The sequence below is a fragment of the Astatotilapia calliptera genome, chromosome 3 (genome assembly GCF_900246225.1).
Source record: "Astatotilapia calliptera chromosome 3, fAstCal1.2, whole genome shotgun sequence".
NCBI lineage: Eukaryota > Metazoa > Chordata > Actinopteri > Cichliformes > Cichlidae > Astatotilapia > Astatotilapia calliptera.
In genome coordinates, this window is record NC_039304.1 from 40,629,572 (window position 1) to 40,653,278 (window position 23,707).

Sequence of the window (23,707 nt, forward strand, 5' to 3'; positions counted from 1 at the left end):
ATTTGGACCCGGTTTCCACGCCAAAGAAATGAAGATAACACTGTGTATTTCTTTTTACCTTTATGCTTTGTGTGAATACTAAGGTGTGTTGCTTATGAAATCCATGAAGTGCTACAGAGAAAAATACATTTTATGTAATGAACACATTTTGAACTCTTAAAGAAATATAACAAAAGGAAAGACGCCCAGCTGAACTAAAATGATCCATGTAGCAAACAATGACTGTTGTGAGCCTAAGTTGTGTGGGCATCGAAGGACTACCTAGTGCAAAGAATATACATGATACAGATGTGCATAAGCTGACTATTTCTTTTTCTACATATACCGGTGTTTGAAAAATGAACAGTGAAAGCAACAGCAAAAACAGATCCTTCAGGCTGGACTGAACAAAGTGATATTTTATTGGCAAAACTTTTAATGAATGTTTAAAAAAACATTTTACTGTTGTGTGAAATCAATAAACTCTTATTTTAGCAAAAATATCAAAAACATTTTACACACTGAATGTTTGCAGAACTTATTTACATAGTAAGTATTTCAAGCTCCATGCCTAGCATAAGTTACTTGCACTGCTGTCTTGGGACAACTCCATCTCGTCTCACTTAATCCGTTTTTGAACTAATGCTGTGTTCTGGTAATTTGACAGCATACATGCTACTGCAAACAGTTGGTTGATATTGTAAACAGGTGACATGGTGATGATGCCATCAAAAAGTTTGTTCTGTTTGATCCTCCTAATGACTCGCTCCACATGTAGCCCGAGTCTGACTGTGGCCTGCATCTCCTTAACCTGGTTCTTCTTCTTAGATACAAAAGGGGGGCGGTACACTTTGCATTTACAACCATCTGTGATCAGGAAGCCCTTATCTACCATCACTGCCATGTCTTCAGTCAACTTCTCAGCAATGCCTGATTGTTTGAATAGTTCCTTGTCACTAACCGAACCTGCGTACAGATCAGAGATGAATGTGACTGGACCATGTGGAGCTATGCCAACCAGGGCTTTCATCGTGCAGTGGGATTTGTACGAAGAGTACGTTTCACTCTGGAGAAGTGGTGAGGATGGTGTCTGACACCTCAGCTCTGTACAGTCAAGGATCACCTGGGTGTCTGAGAAACCTTTGAATTCCTTAGGGAGGTAAGCTTGCACTTCTGCACGTGTAAGCCAGATGCACTGAGACCCCAGTGCAGTGGCAAGAAAACTTGTCCATGTTGCAATGATGCTGCTCACTGTGGACTGGTGTATGTTGAATCGATGAGCCAGGTCCCTCTCCTTCAGACCAACAGACAGGAAAACCAGGAAAAGAAAGAACTCATCGATTGGCTGGAGCAGCTGCCTCTGAAAGGTTGAAACAAAAGGGAAAATGTTACTCCTTAATCTATGAACTAGTAAGATCATGCTTTTCTTGGCTAAATGTTTTGTAAGATAAGACAGGATAGACCCTTATTAGTCCCACACGTGGGAAATTTGTTGAGTTACAGCAGAAAGTGGCAAAAATTCAGAAAAACAATGGGATAGGATAAGAATAAGACACTGTGTACAATAGAATAAAATACTTTATAGATCAGAATAAAATGTGATATTGTCAAAGTAAATGGTTGCTGGGATGGTTATGCACACCATACTGTACTGTCAGGGTTGAATTCTTTTATTTTTCTAGTAAATAAAGTTGTTTTTATTATCTTTATATACAAACTGCAAACGTCCTCATATGAGTCGTAGGACAAGTCTTAGTGGGACTTGTTAACAGTCCTACTAAGGGGCAGGTCAAATGTCAACGGCACTGCATCCATGTTTATGATCTCGTCCGGTCCGATGGAATATTCGTTTAACTTTCTTTGTGTGAATTTGCGCAAGTTTGTTATTTTCTCTGCATAGTCGGGGGGGAGTTGCTGACACACAGTCGTCCGCGCCCTGATGGACAGTCCTTTTCGTTTTTTCGTTGGCGACTATTTTGGCTTTCAGTCGGATCTGCACAGTTGAAACACCTCGCCCATTTGCTCTCTGTGTGTTCATCCAGCCTTCAATACATTTAGGCCATCTGCTCTTATTTCCTCTGAAAGCTTTTGTCATCTTTTTGGACTGAGCCAGTTCGTCACGCTGGAGTCTCCAACGTCTCACCATTGATTCGTTTATGCCAAGGGTACGTGCAGCAGCTCTACTTCCCCTCGCTGAGAGCTTTAATTTGAAAGCTGCATCATATGCATTTATTGTGTTTACCATACTGAGGGTTTGTGAATGAAAGCTTCCTTTGCTCCTGTAATACTCCTCTTGCTAATCAAGTTTGTTTTTCGCGCTACTTCGTACGGGACTACGTTGCCTTTCGGACGGACATGTGACCAACATACCACTCTTGTCCCCCGATACTGTGTGTCTGATCACATGCCCTTCTGCCAGCCAACGTAGTGCCGTACAACAGCGGAACAAACAAAACAAATCCTCTGAAAGTCACAGGGTTCAAAGCTTGTGCAAAAAGTAGCGGCTTGTAGCCCAAAAATTACGCTACATAAACACAATGACATCGCACCTCAAGTTCCAACTACCAACAAAGCCATAGCCTACCGTTTGTGTGCGTGCAGGTGTCAACACTTCTTCGTCCGTGTTGGCAGCTGACTTGGCTCTTGAAGCCCGGATCATCTTATAGATGCAAGGCTCAATCAAAACCCAGAATGCCATCAAATGATCATAGCTTGGAAATCTATTCACAAGAGAGACAAACATCGTGTCAATCATTAATTAACATCACTCATGAAACATACAGTCAGCAGATAAAAAGTAAATATCTATGTTGTTTTCATGAAGACTGGAAACACTTGAACTTCGATGTACCTGGTATAGAATTGGATGTCAGTGTCAGAGCCAGCAAACCGCTGTAACCCAAACTCTCGCTGGACACGTAACTCCTGTATTTCCTTCCTCAGACTCTCCACGTCTTTGGACAGGTCTTCTGCTGATGGCTCAGGGACTGAGCAGTAGTCATGATCTCCTGTAACACTGTGCTGACCTTGATCCCCAGGATGAACTAGTTCAGGGGGTTCTCGCTCCGTTCTCTCCCAAACACTACTCTGCGTTGGTTCAACTTTATAATTATTCCACTGAAAAAGTGTCGGGACAGCACCTTTAAAAAGCCTCCTTCGACCATCAAGGGTTGTTGGTCCTGCATCCTTGGCTGCTGGGTCCCTGATAAGAGAGAAAACAAAATCATGTTCATTCTTTTTTGTTGACTTTTGTAGAAAATGGGCCATGTTTCTGGTGACAGTGGGGAAGGAAAAACTCCCTTATAACAGTCAGAATCGAGAGGGTGGGGAGGCGAGGAAGTCAGAACAAAAGGCACGCTGTGGCAAGATTAATAATAACTAATGATTCAATTCAGACAGGTGTATAAATGCACAGTGGGTGAAAATGTGATTAATAAAGAGTGCATTATGTGCTAAGGGTTTAAACAGCTCCAAGAATTAGAAGAACCTACTTAAAACAGTTTTAAAGTTAAAATCATTTCTGTGTTTATTGTAGTTTTTTTTTTAAGTTTTCCCACCACCTAAAGCAGGGTTAAAGTAACAGTTTCACTATCATGTAGCGTTAGTCTCACCTCACCCAGCCTCAATATGCTTACTTGACAGCACTCCTCGGTATTAAGTCACACCCAGAGAAAGACTTTGATATATTCACCTTGCAGGGATGCCTTCTGCAGATAGCTTGATTTGTGCTATCCGTTGTAGCTTTGCTGTCTGTCTTCTGTTGAACACATCCAGTCTCATTTTTCTTCTTATCTTCTCTGCAGATGCCTCCTCTGCCTTTCTGCCTACAAAATAAACATAAACATTTCATTATTTCTACTTTTGAGCTTGCTAACTAAGAAAACACGACATAAAGCCCACTATGCATGCAGCTATGTGGTTTTCCATCATCAGAAACCACAACGATAGTCTAGTAAATAATGAAAACACTTATGTTAGAAAGCTTATATAAAAGTTGCCCGATACAAAATGATCGCTGCACAAGCGGAATACGCCGGCTGGAAGGTCCCACCTTTCAGTCTTGTTTTGCTTACTCCTCCTTCAATGGTGCTACTCAGTTTAGTTCACCTAATGCGGTAAAAGGAAGTAATTTTCTATTTTCCTCGTCTATTTGTACAACCTGGGGCGCAACAGTTATCAACAATGGTTAACGGCGTTCACCACGGCAGCCGGATGCTGCCAAAATAGCGACGCCTGGAGGGGGAGAGCCTGTGTGACGTCATCTCCTGGAGCCTGAACAGAGGTCGCTGCTCCCTGCACAGAACCACAAATACGACCAGTTTCGAAATAAGAAATCGCATCCAGTTTACTAATGGCTGAGTGCAAATGTGGCTGTTTTCAAGCCGCTAAACTGTGAGTATGTCGTCATTCAAACCACGTTAAGTCAGCTGGAGTGCCAAGATAAGATAACCTTCATGTCCCACTCAAATTAGTTTTGTCACAGCAGTTAGTGGACAGTGCAAAAGTTATATAGCAAAAATTAGAATACAATAAGAATAAAATTCTGTACACAACTGTACAGAATAGAACAAAATAAAAATACTATATACAGTAGAATAAATAGAATAAGATATACAATAGGATGAAACAGAATACAAATTCTATGTACAACTGAGTGAAAATACAACGATGCCAGAAAGGAGTATTGTCCACCCTCCACCACAATTAATGTTATACATTTATCAATGAATTGCAAATATCTCGTTGTCATATTATGTGTCCATAATTGTAAAGTAGATGCAAACTACTACATTGACAATCGGGCAAGATATTACTTTAAACCCATTGTTGTCCTCCATGCACACAGGGGAAACTTTCAGCGGTTTTCACATTAAGGCCGTTTGAATCCTCAAAACTTTATGTGGCGATTGCCGGACACTAAGAGCAATTTTTAGAATTAGGGATTGGGGTTTGGGGTGTGTTTACCTCCGACTAGTGCTCTTTGTTGTTGTCCTTGCGTTCGTCGTCTTTTTTCGGAGTTCATGTGTAGCGTTGGTACCCAGTCTGGATTTGTTTGATCCATTTCATAGGCAGGCTTCCCTACAGTGGTGCGATAGAATTGCACGTGTCTGCAAAGTCACTCAATACGACGTTTGTTCGGATTGTATAACCTCCGAGTGCATCAACAATAAAAATCATTAAGCTATAAAGAGTGATGTAAACATACTACATTTTCACTTACCGGAGTGAAAATGTCGGGAGCACACCAACAGATATTTGGAGATGGAAGAGAACTGGAGATCAAGTCGTCCCACGGCTGCTATCCAGGCTAGACGCCTTCTTTTGGTAACATCCGATACATGAGCTCCTTCACGTTGCTTCCAGGTTGGGAAAGCATAAAAAGACAATCCAACCTTATTCCCGTGCCGGTCGTAAGATCGAACATTGCAGCCGAGCACACAGCAAGTACGAACCATGGCTATGCTATCGCTCCTAGCTTAGACCCCCAAAATGGTGAATCGGGCCAAAATCCTTTCCACGCCCACCCCCGTGACATCACGCTCCGAAGCCCTATATGGCGCATCAGCCCAAAAGACTTTCCACGCCCACCCCGTGACATCACGCGCCCAAGCCCTGTAAGATAGTGATGTCCTGTGTGTCGAAGCGTGTGTCAGGGGAGTTTTTGGGAAGCACGTATCGAGGCTCGCTTTGATTACGTGTGCAGTGACGTTCGAGGCCTCTCGGGCAGTCCGTACCACGTGACTTATTCAGGGACTGGCTCGCCGGTTCGCGCCAGATTCGAAATAAAATGGGCAGCAAAACACAGCTGATTCCCCATCACACTGTTGTGGAATTGGACTACGTACGTGCTACATAGTTGAGCATTTCTTCTTCGATGGAACCAGCAAGGAAGAGTTTTTTTTTAATTTAATCTCCTAATAAAGTATGCACACAGTAATAAATGTCACAAATGATAAGTACCATAATATAAATAAAACTATAGATCCTATAATCTGATTTCTGTATTTTAGTTTATTAAAAAGTGAAGCGCCACACAGTTTGTGTGATTATCCAGATGTACATAAGCATGATTACACAGTTACACAATCATACCAAAACTCTGTCCTGATAGTTTCCACTTTCTCTTTTGTATCAGACATGCTGAGACAATATTCGGGATAAATAACCATGAAAACAATTCATTTATTCAGTCTAGAGGTTTACACATCCCATCAAAGAGTCTGTTTCACTTGAATCGTCCACTTGATGGCACAGTAGAGCAAATGAATCATCACAATGCTTTTACCATGAGTCGACCAGTGTGATGGAAAGCTTCAGTTCATCACGAGGCTTCATCTTATGGAACGCCAGGACTGCCATAATGAATGAATTAAATACACGATTAAATAACTGAGTATCATCCTTAAAAGTTTTAGTGTGTTTGTACAGGTGGCTACAGAACTGGATCAACATCCTCCACGAGCACAGCGGCTGGAGCCAAATGATAGATTAACATCATTGGAACTACACCCAGCCCGTGTTTTGACTGAATATTACACAGCTTCACTCCATGTACACCTTACACTGAAGAACAAGCTTCGAGGGCAACCGATCTCTCCCTGAAGACAAAATGCAGTTCGAGAGCAACAGCGTCAACTTCAAGACTCAACAATGTGAACACACAGCAACACTGCCCTAAAGGGTTCAGCAGCATGTACCAATACCATGGATGGATGGAAGTATGCGCTCCCAATCACAAGCTGGGAGGTTTGCCAGCGACATCACTGTGTGTGAATGGACTTGAGAAGACTGTCTGAGTTTCACATTTGCCATACTGGGAGCTGAAAAGGCAAAGGAAGAGACTGAAAAGAGTGAAAGACAAAAGGCAAAGCTGAAGAAGAACGGCCCACTGGGCCCCTCACACGCCACAACTGTGAACTGCTGCAGATTCAGGAGAGAGACAGAAGCTGTGAGAAGTGGAGAGCATGGAGGAAAAATGAAGTCTGTTGTTGTTAATGTGAGAACACGTGAAAATTGGGTTGGAAAACTGTGGCCGGCTGTCTTGTGGAGGTTGATAAAGAGTTCGTAGGATTGCAACAAAGGTAAAAATAAAACGCACACAAACACACATAAACAGAGAAATGTGAAGGAAAGGCAGCTTTAAGGACACGCCCTGCTGAATCTGCAGCTCCACTGCACACAGCCATTAAACCTGCCTACTAACACACACATGCAATGAAGATCAGCTTGTTATCTGTCATCAGTGTTAAAATTGTGCAAATTTCACAGACACTTGTTATCAAACGCTGAGTGTATCCACTGCTGACAAATAACTCTCTAGGTTGCAGGACAAGAGTTTAACTTTTGTGAAGGGAAAAAAAGAGATTCTGGTTTGACCAACCAGTGATCAGACAATAAATTTAGTTATTAATATAGTAAATTGTGAGATGCTTTCTGCATTATTGGTGCAGCACAAGTAATTTACTGTATGAAGGAAATTCTCTTTTGTGATAATATTTTGAACATGCATTTCTGTTGTCCTGTCAATTTAGTGGGTTAATAGCTGATTTGCAAATTAGTTGATTGTTACTAGATCAGGGAAGGATGACAGTATTATAAAACAAGTGAATAAGATGTAGCAGAGGGTAGTTTCCTGTTTCTGATGTATGGGTGAAGCTTGCACCCAGATACACACTCTGATTACACGAGAACAAACTTGTTTTGTGAAATACATGATGACATGTTACACGTTTTATGTTTGGGGACGAAAAAAAAGGAAAGAAAAATTAAATGAAATGATTGGGTCTGTGAAAATGAAAAATAAGTTTAAAAAAAAAAGCACAGACCTGGGGAAGAAATCCACATTCCTGTGATAAAACATTGATATGAAGTGTTTAGGAAGCGTTTCATGGTGAACATATGTGTCGTGTGAACTCTGCAGCTGCTAATGAAAAACATTTTCTCTGTGTATTTAGCAGGTGAAACTAGGTCAGTTGGCCCCAGACTTTCCAGAATTGGAAATATTCGGGAGCACTTGTGGGCAACCAGTAAATATGATGTGGGGAAAATGAACAAAGGTAGTGACACTTAAGTCTGATTTCAGACCATGTAAGCATCAGTTGTTAATTAAAGCCAGAAGCAGTGACTGCAGCACTGCATGGCAGGTTCTAACCCCTACAGCCTGTTAGTTCACCTGAAGGCAAAACTTTTCCTGTTATTTTTCCGGTAGATTTTGGGGTTTTTGTTTTAGTACCAGGCTGATTCTGCCAGTTAGAAAAAGAAAAACAACCCAAACCTAAGAGAAAGACTTTTTTTTTTGTTTGTTTTTTTTTTTATTTACACTTAAGACATGTCCGGGCCTAAAATCTTTTTTGTTTTTGTAACAGTGCACTTAGGGAAAAACCTGCCAGGTATCATCCCTCTGGGTGTGATATTTTGTGTGTTGATGTTAAAAGCAGGCCTGCAAGATTGGGAGCAAAAGTGCTATAAAATACTTTAATTGAGAGCAAATATAAGGTGAGCTTCTCAAGATTACAATTGGCTTCTGAGAAAATTCACCTACATAGGATGCTGACCATATTAGATGGGAAATCCTGTGTTTAAAAGGATTGTAGCGATTCAATCCATTTCAATGGCAAGAAGAATTGTTTTTGGAATGATGAAATATTGCTGTCAGTGGACATTTAAATTTGTGCGCGGTTTTCCACTATCAGCAATGATCGTTATGAATGCATGTGATTGGTATAAATGCAAGTGCAGAGGACTGTGGCTGGACTGATGATGTGGACTAAATGTGACTGACTTGAAATTCAGAAGATGGTAACTATTCTAGGATTGGTCACTTTTAATGCCTAATCCACCCCAAACAGTGAAAAAAAAAAAGGTGGATGTGGGTGTTTTTGTTTGCTTGTTTTTGCAGAAGCAGAAGGATGACAGAGACCAGAGGAGGAGAGACTGTAGGTTTACATGAGTGTGGGCAGACTTAACCCTTTAGCTGCTACTTTTCTGTTTTACTGATTTTGTGTGAAGAACACTGTTTTTACTGGCTGCTTGTTGGTTATAGTAACACACTGTATTGTTGGAAAATGTCAAATGTTAGAAGTTGGCAGAAAGCATAGCGGCCTTGAAGAGCGTGCAGAGAAGGCCAGCCCACATCAGCAGCAGTTAAGCTATGCTCTGATGAACGGCTTTCACCCACCCACTGCTGACTTCATTAGGAAACAAAATTTTAATCAAAACACAGACGGGTCTGTTGAATGCATGAATTGGGCCCGCCGTGTGCTACTCCGGAGGAGACGCCCTGATGTTGCATTGGCAATGATCTAACTAACCCTTTTCTTTAAGAAAGGAGCCTAGTTCTGATGAGTTGACTCATGGGAGTGTCGATGCGTCAAGAGGAGGAATTCCAGGTTTAACATGAAACAATGTTTTGTGTTTTCCATGAGTTTTTCATGACGATTTTCTCCACGGCTTTTTACTGTGACTTGTGGGATTAACATGTTATGGACAGGTGGTGCACTTATGTTCAGATGAGGGTTTGAAAACCTATAAGTGAAGTTCACTAAACTGAAAAGAAAAATGTGGTTTGATGATGGTTGATATATTTTCCAAATGGTTAGAAGTTTTTCCTTCTAGTAGGGAGATACAGGTGCAGTGGCCAGAGTATTGCTGGAAGAAATCATCCCAAGGGTGGAATCTCCAGAGATTGAGACTGGTGCTGATCAGAAGTCTTCAGAGACCCAGCGAGAAGTAAGAAACATTCATGGCAGAGCTGAAAGCCCAGGCAGTAGTTGAGGTCAAAGGTCGTGCGGTTTGGGGCCCTACTAGTCATTATGAGAAGGTTCCAGAACCACAGCAATAACCATAAAGCTGCATTGGAACGAGAGGGTGAGGGGTGAAAAGAGCGCCCTCCTCCAAAAAGAGCATGCCAAGCTCCAACTCAGCGACTGCAGAGCAGACTCTGTGGCACCTAAGAGGGATCATGAATGTAGATGACACCTTATTAAACAATCAGGCAGTTGTGCCTGAAGTAGTTCCGTGTGGTTTTGTGTTAAGGGGGTCGTTGGTGTGACATTTCTAATCATCTTATAACTGCATTTACATGACTCTGTGAACATCACAAACTCTGTTAGAGTCCTGAGCAGAAGTGACTGGAGTAGTTTTAGCATGCACGTTTTACAGCAACCTAACTAATAATTATTTGTGTATATTTTGTAGACTGATTTTCTAGCATGTCAGTTCCTGATGTGTAAGTGCATTAGGCCCTCACTGTCCGAGTAAACATAGTAACAACAGTTGTGAGTTCTTTTGACATGTGTACTCAGCTTTGACATGTTGTTTGACACCCTAAAGTAGGATTTTGGGTTCATCACAATTCAGTGAGTGATTTTGATAGGTCTCAAACATGCTGGAAGCACCTAAAGAATGAGGTTGTTCTTCTAGAGTTAAATGTGGTTGTTTTGGTTTCCCCAATCACTGATGTGAGGACAGTAAAGATAATTGCAAATGCCTTTGAGAGGGTTTACACTGTTTAAATGGGTCTACAGTAGTAAAGAGTACAGCACAATGCATAGAGTGTTCAGCTCCAGATTGTACTGGATGCACCAGAGTACCAGCCGCTCAACTTCCTGCCAGTATGCAGACTCATCACTATCCTGAATGAGGCCAATGACGGTGGTGTCGTCTGCAAACTTTAGGAGTTTAACAGCCGAGGTGCAGTAGTTAGTGTAGAGGGACAACAGTAGTGGTGAGAGGACACATCCTTGAGGGGCACCAATACTGAGGGACCGAGTTTCAGAGGTGATCTCCCCCAGCCTCACTTGCTGCTTTCTATCTGTCAGGAAGCTGGTGATCCACTGACAGGTAGCTGGTGATCCACTGACAGGTAGCTGGTGACACGCTGAGCTGGGAGCGTTTGGAGGAGAGAAGTTCAGGCACAATGGTGTTAAAAGCCGAACTAAAGTCCACAAACAGGACCCTGGCATAAGTTCCCGGGCGGTCGAGGTGTTGCAGAATGTAATGCAGCCCCATGTTCACTGCATCATCCACCGACCTGTTTGGCAAACTGCAGAGGGTCCAGCTGGTGGCCTGTAATGTCCTTCAGATGGGCTAACACCAGTCGTTCGCAGGATTTCATGACCACAGACGTCAAGGCGACAGGTCTGTAGTCATTCAGTCCTGTGATGGTGGGTTTCTTGGGAACAGGAATGATGTTTGAGCGTCTGTTGAAGATGCGAGTAAAGATGGGAACCAGCTGTTCAGCACAGGTTTTGAGGCAGGAGGGTGAGACACCATCTGGTCCGGGGACTTTCCTGGGCTTCCGTTTCTGAAATAGTCGGCTCACATCCTCAGTGTGTATTCTGAGTTTGAGGGAGGAGGAGGAAAGGGGGGTGAGAGGTGTGATGGAGGGTGTTGAGTCTGGATTGGAGAGGGCGGTGGTGGTCGTTGGTCTGGAGTGGGGAGGGTGGTGGTGGTCGTTGAGACTGGATTGGGGAGGGTGAGGGTGAAGGGGGGAGAGGTGGAAGATGTGTTGGGGGTAAATGTCTGAAGCAATGTCTCTGGGGAAGGGAGGGTGAGGCGGGGAGTCTGTCCGTCTCAAACCTGCAGTAAAACACGTACCATGGTCACGCAGTCTATTCTTGAAAATATTTTGTGCATCTTCATTTTTATTTACGGTTCCACATGTGGCAAAAGTTTTGTGTTGCCTTAACTTACACCCTGTAAATTTAATAATCTATACTTCAAACGTGGGGATGGGGACTACTTTTTGTTTTTATTTGCTGACATAACCAACTCTGTCTAAAAATAAACCTCTGACATGTTTAAACATATGAAGAATGGGATGTAGTATCCTCTAACTACTTGGTTAAAATAGTGTTAGAGAAATAAACATATTCTTATAGCAATGTGCATCACTGTAGTTATAAAACATGAACCATCTAAAATGGTCCCACCAATGTGTAGTCCTACTTAGAATAATCCTTTAATTGTCCCACAAGGGGAAATTTGGTTGTAACAGCAGCCACTTGCACAATCACTTCTGCGTTATACTCATCCTTGCCCCACTGTTTCTGCAGTGGTTAAACAGTGGCGATGTTCTACACCCGCTGCCTACAAGAGCTCCCAAAATTGAACAACTGCCAGAAAATTAGATAAAGGATTTACGTTATATGCTGCATCACAGATACACAACTACGAGGGTAAGAAAACAGAAATTAACCGACAAAAAATAACGTTGGCTAACGTCAAATTTAAACATTGCGTTACTCCTCTCTGCTTTATCACACCTAATTTGACTGGTCAGATAGTTTAATCAACATGTGTTTGGGTGATCAGAAGCAAATATACATCAAGTTAATACTGCAAACATACAACATCTAAATGTCTGTGAATGACTGAGAACCTTCACAGGTGAAGGTTCTCAGTCACCCAGGTCATTGTAGTCAAAGGAGCTTTCAAAGAAAAGCGTCTGGACTTCTTTAAGTTTCTACATTTAATGAATTTTTAAAAAACATTTTACTGTTGTGTGAAACCAATAAACTCTTATTTTAGCAACGGTATAAAAAATATTAAAACACTGAATGTTTTCAGAACTTATTTACATAGTAAGTATTTCAAGCTCCATGTCTAGCATAAGTTACTTGCACTGCTGTCTTGGGACAACTCCATCTCGTCTCACTTAACCCGTTTTTGAACTAATGCTGTGTTCTGGTAATTTGACAGCATACATGCTACTGCAAACAGTTGGTTGATATTGTAAACAGGTGACATGGTGATGATGCCATCAAAAAGTTTGTTCTGTTTGATCCTCCTAATGACTCGCTCCACATGTAGCCCGAGTCTGACTGTGGCCTGCATCTCCTTAACCTGGTTCTTCTTCTGCTTAGATACAAAAGGGGGGCGGTACACTTTGCATTTACAACAATCTGTGATCAGGAAGCCCTTATCCACCATCACTGCCATGTCTTCAGTCAACTTCTCAGCAATGCCTGATTGTTTGAATAGTTCCTTGTCACTAACCGAACCTGCGTACAGATCAGAGATGAATGTGACTGGACCATGTGGAGCTATGCCAACCAGGGCTTTCATCGTGCAGTGGGATTTGTACGAAGAGTACGTTTCACTCTGGAGAAGTGGTGAGGATGGTGTCTGACACCTCAGCTCTGTACAGTCAAGGATCACCTGGGTGTCTGAGAAACCTTTGAATTCCTTAGGGAGGTAAGCTTGCACTTCTGCACGTGTAAGCCAGATGCACTGAGACCCCAGTGCAGTGGCAAGAAAACTTGTCCATGTTGCAATGATGCTGCTCACTGTGGACTGGTGTATGTTGAATCGATGAGCCAGATCCCTCTCCTTCAGACCAACAGACAGGAAAACCAGGAAAAGAAAGAACTCGTCGATTGGCTGGAGCAGCTGCCTCTGAAAGGTTGAAACAAAAGGGAAAATGTTACTCCTAAAGCTATGAACTAGTAAGATCATGCTTTTCTTGGCTAAATGTTTTGTAAGATAAGACAGGATAGACCCTTATTAGTCCCACACGTGGGAAATTTGTTGAGTTACAGCAGAAAGTGGCAAAAATTCAGAAAAACAATGGGATAGGATAAGAATAAGACACTGTGTACAATAGAATAAAATACTTTATAGATCAGAATAAAATGTGATATTGTCAAAGTAAATGGTTGCTGGGATGGTTATGCACACCATACTGTACTGTCAGGTTGAATTCTGTTTATTTTTCTAGTAAATTAAATGTTGTTTTTATTATCTTTATATACAAACTGCAAAGTCCTGCATCATGAGTCGTAGGACAAGCTTCAGTGGACTTGTTACAGTCTACTAAAGGGCAGGTCAATGTTCAACGGCACTGCATCATGTTATGATTCTCGTCCGGTCCGATGGAATATTATGTCTGGTAGAGTGGGCAGAATTAAATTTTCAAGAATAACAAACAGGTTGTTTCTTTTCTTCGTGGCGAGAGCTACCAGGGATTCACAATTCGAGACACAGCTTTCGTGTGAGAGCACGATAGCCATGACAATCTTTGTTATTGTCTCACTATATAAAGTTGTGGAGGGTTATCCTTTTTGTGAACCAGATGCTTGATCTCACATAGAGGTCCACAGCGCTGTGTAAACTTGTAATTTGAATTGCTAACACAAATTAAATCTTTTTAAATGACAGAACGTTCTCCTGAAATTCCTTCTGAACACACACACAACAGTACCATGGAGTATGGAGCCCCGCAAGGAACATGGGGGAAAAAAAAAAAATTAAGATTAACTTTTGCAAGATCTCGCAAAAGTAAATCGGGATCTCTCAAAAGTAGGTAGCATTTGAAGGCCAAGTTGGCGTATCCTTCGTGACCCAACCTATCCGAGAACTCATACCAGCCAATCAGTTTCCAACAATGGCAGCAGCTACTTAGTTTTAATATGACTCTTTCTGGGTCACAAAATAAACTTTTAAGATATTTTCAGACGTGAATGTAGCTGTGTAAACTTCAAGTATCTGCTCAGTTTATCAAGACATCACATATTTGCAAAAGTGGTAATTTTTTTGTTTTTGAAGATGTCTGTTACCCACCAGCTGAAAGCTAACAGCAGGTCGAGGCCCACTACAGCCGGGGGAACACCGCACTCCAGGCATCATGCCTCGACCTCCTAGTCGGCTTTGAGCTGGCGGCCCTCCGAAGGATGCAGCCAAAACATTTGCCAGATCTCGCAAAAGTTCATCTTTATTTTTTTTCTCCCATGTCATGAACACAACAGAACGATGGGGAAAACAGGTGCTGTAGTACACAGATTTAAGTATGCAAAGGATGCTGAGCCCTTTAGGATCTACATAAACACAATGCCATCGCACCTCTAGTTCCAACTACCAACAAAGCCATAGCCTACCGCTTGTGTGCGTGCAGGTGTCAACACTTCTTCGTCCGTGTTGGCAGCTGACTTGGCTCTTGAAGCCCGGATCATTTTATAGATGCAAGGCTCAATCAAAACCCAGAATGCCATCAAATGATTATAGCTTGGAAATCTATTCACAAGAGAGACAAACATCGTGTCAATCATTAATTAACATCACTCATGAAACATACAGTCAGCAGATAAAAAGTAAATATCTGTTGTTTTCATGAAGACTGGAAACACTTGAACTTCGATGTACCTGGTATAGAATTGGATGTCAGTGTCAGAGCCAGCAAACCGCTGTAACCCAAACTCTCGCTGGACACGTAACTCCTGTATTTCCTTCCTCAGACTCTCCACATCTTTGGACAGGTCTTCTGCTGATGGCTCAGGGACTGAGCAGTAGTCATGATCTCTTGTAACGCTGTGCTGTTGAGAGATATTTTCAGGCAAGAATGTAGCTATATGAACTTCAAATAGCTGCTTGATTTATCAAGATGTCACATATTTGCAAAAGTACTCTGATGTTTTCTGAGACATCTGTTACCCACCAGCAATAGCTGACCGGGAGGTCAAGGATCACTACAGCTGGTGAGATGAGTGAAATCCCAGCATATCATTTTTAAACCACCCGTGGTCTTTTGCTACTCAGGTTAAACATGATATTTAAGTCTCTTAGGCAACTTCTAAATTTTAATGTTGGGTTTAATTTAGTGTTTTATTTGTTCCTGAGTCAGTTTGGCTGAGATTAAAGTTCAGCTTCATAACTGGACAGTTTTATTTAACACTGAAATCTTACTTAGAGAGCTGTGATTGTATTTTGAACTACACCCATCATATCCCCTGATGTAAAATGTTCTGTTTTTGTTTAAACAGCTGACTCTGAATTAAATACACTAAAAACTCAAGAGGAATCATTTTCACTGGGAGCAAAAGCAGCATGCTAATGCATGGAGATCCTGACTGCTCCAGTCAGCAGATTATATTTTAAATACTTGATTATATTTTGATTATATTATAAATACTTATATTTATAATATTATATTTTAAATACTTGCGGGGGAGAAGGCTTACTACAGAGGAGCTGTCGGTTATATTAATGGCAGTCGCGTTCTGGCGGATGGTTGAAAAGTGTTCACTCTTACTTGTTCTCTGAACTCTACATAAAGAGGGACGTTTGACAGTTTTGAATGTGATGGGAGGTGCCAGCACCGCTGTTCTTTCACCTTTTTCTAAACAGGAAAGTAAACTAACTTTTTCTCTTTTTTCTATTCAAGTTTGATATTCTTAATATTTGAACTCTATTTTTGTTTATTTTTAATGCTACGCACATGTTTATCCTTTGTGTCGTTGAATGTTAAAGGTCTCAGGGATAACGTTAAAAGAAAAGCAATGTTTATGTTTATCAAAGGGCTAAAAGCTAATTGCACCTTACTACAAGAAACTCATTCAAGTGACGCTGATGCCACCTTCTGGTCAAATGAGTGGGGTGAAAAATCCTCTTCGGCCACTGATCCAACCACTCTGCTGGAGTAGCTCTCTGTTTCTACCAATGTCCAGGGAAGGTCGTGACTTTTCAGGCTGATGATTCAGGACACTGGCTGGTAGTTTTATTGAATATTGATGGTTCATTTGTGATTCTAGTAAATGTTTATGTCTAGATCTGTGGTTGGGCTCGATATGTTATAGATATGTTTCACATGTTTCTATCTCAGCAGCCCCGTTGACAGATCACAGTATTATTATTCTTAAACACCAATTTAAAGGAAAGGCATGCAATAATAAATTTTTAAGGACAATTTTCCCTTCGCAACTAAAAAGAAAAAAATGGTTAGAGACTATTATTTGAAGTTTTTGACTAAATATCTTTCTTTTTCAAGTCCACCTAAAGCAAAAGAAAATCACTTTAAAATTATAAATGCCATATATCTGTCCAATGACTATCTTCACAAGAAATTAAATATAGATACGAACGCATGCACTTTCTGTAATACTGATATTGAAACTACTGCATCTTTTTTTTATTCATGTGAAAGTTCCAGATCTTTTTGGGATGATTTTCTGTACTGGTTAACCTCTAAAAACATTGACTGCCCTTCTCTAACCTTTCAAGTAATTAGATTTGGATTACAAACCGAAAAAAAACCCCCAAAACTTATTTATAGTAGCAAAATTTTTCATTCACAAATGTCGCTTCATGAAAATTACTCCGATTTTTGTTGGCTTTAAAAATGAAGTCCTGCTGTGGAAGGCTTCATTAGACAAGTGTAACTTAAAGCTCACACCTTACTTGAATTTTTGATGCAGCTTTTCAATTGATATAGCTAGATTGTATGTGCGTACTTTGTTTTACTTTTATATGATAGGTCACCTTACTGTACTTTTATGCTGCTTTATGGTATTTCTGTCCTATAATATTCTTTAAATGTTCTTTGTTTGACGACTGCTTTGTTCTTAACCACTTATAACTGTATATAACTTTTTGTTGACATGTAAAATAAGCGCTGTATTGTTATTTTTTGACAATAAAGGGAAAAATTGTACTGCTACATCGGACTTATCTCAGTCTGGGTTGATGCATCAGTTTCACTTGAAGAACACTGAACACTCACGGATACTTTAGTAGCTTCAGCTGCTTCATTGCTTGTCTCCTCCATAACTGACACGGTGTCTGATTGGTCACCATCATCCACGAACATGTTGGCTACTGTAGAAGCGGGTTGTTGTTTACAACCATCCCGGAAACTGTTTAGCATCTCTGGTCTTATGCGTTTCTTAGCGCGGTTTTTACTCGCTTTTCCCAGACCCGTGGTCTCCTCATAGCGAAAAATTGTCGGGACTGCATTTGATTTTAGTCTTCGCTTATAACCAGAAGCACCTGTGAGCTCTTTTATCAACCGTGGTCGACTAAATGCCTCAAACGCATCAGGGCTAAAGTGGCTAGAGCACAGCCGCGGGTCTTTGGGGAGTTGTACTCGACCGCAAACATCTTCCCATTGCTTTCTTCTTGTTTTCTCATGAGGAAAGCTGTGCAGACTTACATCTGTTCCTTTGTTGAGCTTCGACTGGAAATTACAACCGAAAGCTGCACAATGCGGCATAGTAGTTCCTCTCCTGCAACAACAGGTTAGCTGAACGAAAGCGCCTGCCCACAACCAATATACATCATCGTCCCAGAATGCATTGCGTGAACAAAAACATGGCCGCTCCCAAGGCTTCAAAATAGTTTTAAACAACAAAGATTTAATGGATAACGAGAACATTTTAGTTATTTTCAACAATGTTTATGTAGTGGAGATAATTTGTAACATATTTAGAGTAACTTGACATAATAGTCGGGATTCCTTTTAAGAACAAAGAAGGAAAAACTGTGAAAGAAATCCTGTTTCTGACCAGAGCTTTCCTCCTGACGCTCAGACGACCACATTTTATTCATACCTGATTTCACTTCAAGCTTCTCTTTCTTTTGATTTATGTAACACAGTACACACAGAGGCCAGCCAAGTGAAATTAACAGTGTGTTGTGACCACATGGGGTAATTGGGATTATTATTATTTTTTGTATTATGTTTAGTTGTTGTCCCTGTGGTTTTCCCTTTAGTTTTTAAAATGGTTTTCTCAGTGTCTCTATAGGCTCGGCTGTCTCTCATTTGGGGAGTTTGTTGAGTTATGATATGATTTTGCTAAGCATTATTTTTGAAGGAGTTCTGTTCAGCTGACCTCTTTTATGGGTCCACTTATTTCTTAAAATAGCTTATTTTTCGGTGATTGTGTATATTGACATTATTTTTGTCATTTTGGGGGTATTGCAAAAGCCACATTTTATAAATTACACCCGTACCTGTGCACCCTTGGCTTCAGGGTCCCTGAAAAGTAAGAAAAAAAAGTAAGAAAAAACAAAACAAAATCCCATGTCACATTAATCTTTTGTTCTTTTTGTGACTGGACATTCAAAGGTGTCTCACATAACAAGAAAAATAACAATGATAAAACTTTCAGATACTTCACCTTGTTTTCTTAACAAGTTGAATGTTTTAAGTCATGTTAATTTATAAATTTGTTAGTTTCAACAAATCTCTAATATTAACCTCACTTTAACCTTTAACGGCTCTAATAGACTGTGTGTGCGCCTTGGCATTTGCTACTTCCAGTGGGGAAACTCCCGTAGAGCACTTCGTTTCCGGTGTGATATTCGTGCCTTGTTTATGGTCAAACTTTCCAAAACAAGTTAACCCAATGGATGAATCATGCGGCGATTTACATATCTCGGCCCCCTAGACACAGTCTGTTTGACCTGCTCCCCTCAGGCAGGAGGCTCCGGTCCATTCGCACCAGAACCTCTCGCCATAAGAACAGTTTCTTCCCCTCTGCTGTTGGACACATGAACAATAACCTTATGACTGTTCCCACCCCTAACACATGACCCTACGCTGTGTTGACTGCATCATTCCATGTTTGGCACTGATCACCACCTGCACTCATGCGTATATATCATGTATATATCTATCTACGTAGCACTTTTAATTCTTATTCTTACTTTTATTTTTTTCATGTCTATTTAAGCGCAATTTATGACAGTATGTTTGCACTGAAGCACCGCAGCAATTTCCTAATGTTGTAAACCTGATCAACATTTGGCAATAAAACCCTTTCTGATTCTGATTTACATATCTCGAGATGTCTTGGGCATTTACCATTTATATATCTGTAGATGATGTTCATCGACTTGAACTCGATTATTCTACACCAAGAGCAGAACAATTAAAACCATATATTGGATTTGTGAAATGTTTAAATAAAGGTTCATTTAATACATTTTCATGCATCTGGACCACAGTAGAACAGATCTCATACTACGGTCCAATTTTGCTTTATTAGCCGTTCTTGCAACTTTAAACTTTGTGGGGGTTTTTCAGTTGTTCTCACTTCCAGCTACTTTACATCTGACCTGCATCCTGTGTAGATACCTTCATAGAGAGGACATTAAGTTAAACTCCTCTGAGATATTAAATTACACATTGTGCGACAGTAGGGGGCCCTGCATTGTTTAGCGTTTTTTTGTTTTTGTTTTTTTTGCATTAATGCAATTAATTAAATCTATGAATGAGATCCTTGGAAATTGGTCATAAAACTTGTGCAGAAAGCAAAGAAACACAAGATTAATCCAGGTTAAAAAAGCAGTACAGAGAGGGGGGAAAGCAGTGGCCAGGATTATAAGAGAATATGCATTTGCTGTTTTGGTCAGTATTTTAATATATAGTCAAAGTTAGCAGCCCTTTTGCTTTATATTATCTGCTCTTGATGGATTTAAGCTGTATTCCCTGGACCAGAGATCTGAGGTGACTTCAATCAACAGCTGATGGTTTGTGTTATTTTTGATAGTTAATATCGTCAACTAATAGGGTTCATTTGCTTCAATAAAGTGTATTTCATGTAATCAAATGCTTTTCGTCTGCTTTAAGGTGATCAGAATTTGACATTTGAGATGCTGTATCATTTAAAGAAAGTTCGAAGAAAGTGCTGAAATCTGTCTTTATTGAAGTTTCACAAATCACAGAAAGTTTTCATAAAATCGTTGTTTTGTTCTGCTGTTAGTGTGGAATAATCAAGTACAGGTTTGAAATGTCAGGGTTGTGTAGTTTTTGCTCTGCAGCAGATCAAACATGCTTTATCCATTTCCCTAATCGGAAGTTACAAAGGCAAACCAACTTCAGCCTCGTATTAAAATGCACATTTGTGTGGTAATGTTATAAAGCTGTTGTGAAATCTGTTTATGTTGTCCTAGTAAGGCTACCATGAGGGCAGCCACTAGAGGTCGCTAGAAGACCGGTGTGTATATGTGTTTTCCAGAAATTGATGTAGCCACGTACACTGCTGCTTCAATTCAATTAAAAAGCGGTTCGTGCTTGAGAACCCTGCGTCTTATTGCCTCCGAACATGACAAAAGCCATGGGTCACTAGTTGAAAACTTGAGGATTTCTTACCTTGTATAGTCCCGACTGTCATCAGCTGATGTGGCAAATCGCTGCAGTCCCTGAGTCGACTGATAAGACCCGAGCTGCAGCCTGAGCTCGTCGAGCTCCCTTGATATGGTTTCGTATTTAACGCGATGCTCCAAAACTCCAGGTCGCTCTGTCTTTTTCGAAAAGTTATTCCAGTGGAATAACGACGGGACAACTTTGGGCTGAAGACAACGCTTCCCAGAGGAAGACACGAAGATGTCTCCAGTCTCGAAATGCCGACTACACACTCTAGAGCTGGTGGTAACAATGAAGCCGTGCCTTCTGATTTTCATCAGCCATTGTGCGCGCAATTCAGGATCCTTGGGAAAGCAGTGGAAACTTAACATCTTGTTGAACCTCCCCCCAGCAGTGCACAGCGGGACACAGCAGTGGTGGGTGTTCCCGCCTTCTGCTCTTTGTAGCTTAACGCGATCTTTCCGTTTTCGTATTTTGGACATGATTTTGGTGTCTATCTTCTTCGCAGTAGCGACAGATCGCAATACAAAGCTGCCGGAAATGTACAACTCTACATCCGGTCTTAAAACAGGAAGTTAGCGTTTTCTCGTTCACAGTAGTGATGGGCAGATGAAGCCCCATGAAGCACTGAAGCTTTTCATCCAATTGGTTCACCCCAACGCGAAGCTTCATGAAGCTTCATTTGCTCTAGCAGGACACCTACTGGACGTAAAAATAATAGCTGGCATGAATTTGAAGAGTGTGGCATTTTGCACACAGCCTGTAAATGTCAACAACAAAAGGAGTGTGTAAAACATGTATATTGTAGTGATGGCAGTATACTGTGTATATTTATAGTGGCAGTATGGGAAATGATTATTTGGAAATGCTTGAAATGGAAATGATCATTTACTGTGAGGTGAGGTGTGGTTGGGGTGTGGACAGTGGTTGTGCTTTTGTAACGTTGAGGTATGGACAGCTACACACTGCCTGTTCACATTTTATTCTGTAAAAACTAAATTTTCACTGCTTTTACGTCCTTTTTAGTGGGGAGAACATAGCTGGGATTTAATGATTTAACAAATCTTTTGAATCCTTTGTCCTCCACAATGCTAAATGGCTGGGAGTCCTCAATCACCATGCTGACCAGGTCTTCATCTATTTGAGATTGTTCTCCTGAGGAAAGACAATAAAGATAAAGCACAAATATAAATATCACATACGTAACTTATAACAGTTGTATAATATTGTTATATCATTTAGTAACATTACTGCATCCTATATTATCATTGCATTTGATGGCTCACCTGGTCTTGCTCCACAATCGGTGTCCCCCTTATTCTCATGCAAAGCTCTGTAGTGCCTAAGCATGGATGAGGTGTTGTTGTTATATCCCAGCTCCCTGGCACATAGAAAACACTTCACCTTGTACAAAAGTCAAGACAGCTCAACATAAATTGTATTGCACCATCAGTATCATGAAAATACATCTTCTGTAGAAATTTACATACCTTGTTGGGAGGAATAAGATCAAAATGTTCCCACACAGGGGAGGACATCCTCCTCTTCTTAGCTGGCTCCATTCTCTCCTGACTTTCTCTCCTCACTCTCATAAACCTCCAAACTGTCTCCAAACTCTCACTAACCGCAACTCTCCATCAAACACCTACATTTTGAATGAAGTCTGAGGGGTTTATATCGCTGTCATATCTCGCGGCAAAGTTCGAACCACTTCATGAACCAGTCACGTGGTACAGCCGGGCAGCGAGGCTTCGGACGTCATCATTTTCAGCTCCTCCCATAAATGAAGCAAGCCTCGATACGCGCTTCGCGGAAACGCCCCCTCCATTACTCGACACACGCTCCGAAGCCTCGATACAGAACGTCCCATCACTAGTTCACAGGGTCATTTCCTTTCCTCACCGATCTCCCTGCACCGAGCAGCAACAGGAAAAAACAAACCCTGCGCAGTCCTACAAAGCTAGCTTTAGTTCTTCGTTGTATTTCAGGTTTACTGGAGGCATTTTAATCGACCAAAGCGAGCGCGTGGAACACCTGGGTCCCTCCACGGACGGCGGGAGATTAATGGAGAGGCAAGTTTACACTGTTTGTCGAGATCAGCGCGGAAGCTTCCAAGAAAACATGAATCCGTGACATCTGGTTAAAAACGGAATTGTAAACTGACTGATGGTTTCCACACAGCCTACAGCAGATCTACTGCTCTAAAGAAAACAATCTCCCTTTGGTTGTGGTCACTAAATGACTAAATGGCCAAAGGCAAACAGGCGACCACGTGTCGTGTTCTCCACATACACAGAATATTATTATGAGCCTCTTTTCTTTTTCTTCACACCCAGCCACAAATCTTCCTGTCGGCTGGAGATCTTTTCATAAAAGTCTTTGAGGTTTCAGAGCTGAGACATGAAGCTGTTGTTCCTGTTCTGATAAGAACAGGTGGGTGTGTTCTGCCAGTCAGTTTGAGGTGGGAGGAGGGGGATCATCCTCCCTACCCTTTTTATGTGAGTACCTAGAGAGCTGGTAGCTTAAATGACTTGGATGTTAACAGAGAGCGTCTGTCCTGATAGCCGGTGTCTTCGGACTTTGGATTTATATTTTCATTGTGCCATCTACACATAGACAGCCCGACTATGTTGCAGTTGTGTTGTAGTACAGTCCTCTGCATGCTGCTGCTGGTCTGTGTTCTGGTCAATGCCCATGAAGGTAAGCTGTGTAGCTGCATGCTTGTTGTAATGTATGGAGTAGTTTGGATGCATTTCTCTAAGGGATGGTCATGTGTCATATGTGCTTACATTTGAGTGATATGGGAACAAATTCCAGATTAATATCCATTAAAAATTAAATTGACTTCTAGACCAGGCATAAAGACAA

At 41.2% G+C, this 23,707-nt stretch overlaps 2 protein-coding genes across 3 annotated transcripts; both read right to left on the bottom strand.

Moving 5' to 3' along the window:
- Window positions 1–172: 172 nt before the first annotated feature.
- On the bottom strand, window positions 173–5,270 carry LOC113019539 (uncharacterized). Its single transcript, XM_026163294.1, has 6 exons — window positions 5,201–5,270; window positions 4,945–5,058; window positions 3,671–3,803; window positions 2,831–3,181; window positions 2,564–2,699; window positions 173–1,339 (listed from the first exon to the last, which is right to left on the bottom strand). The coding sequence occupies exons 2-6, from the start codon at window positions 5,039–5,041 to the stop codon at window positions 599–601; spliced, it is 1,458 nt and encodes a 485-aa protein (XP_026019079.1). The 5' UTR covers window positions 5,042–5,058; window positions 5,201–5,270; the 3' UTR covers window positions 173–598.
- A 7,165-nt stretch (window positions 5,271–12,435) lies between these two features.
- Window positions 12,436–21,343, bottom strand: LOC113019534 (uncharacterized). Of its 2 annotated transcripts, XM_026163287.1 has the most exons (5): window positions 20,846–21,343; window positions 18,703–18,727; window positions 15,121–15,290; window positions 14,856–14,991; window positions 12,436–13,377 (listed from the first exon to the last, which is right to left on the bottom strand). In XM_026163287.1, the coding sequence occupies exons 1-5, from the start codon at window positions 21,319–21,321 to the stop codon at window positions 12,634–12,636; spliced, it is 1,551 nt and encodes a 516-aa protein (XP_026019072.1). In that variant the 5' UTR covers window positions 21,322–21,343; the 3' UTR covers window positions 12,436–12,633. The 2 variants fall into 2 exon arrangements, with proteins under 2 accessions (XP_026019072.1, XP_026019070.1); XM_026163285.1 differs by lacking the exons at window positions 18,703–18,727; window positions 20,846–21,343 and adding an exon at window positions 17,474–18,100 and having other exon boundaries at window positions 12,441–13,377.
- Window positions 21,344–23,707: the final 2,364 nt, after the last annotated feature.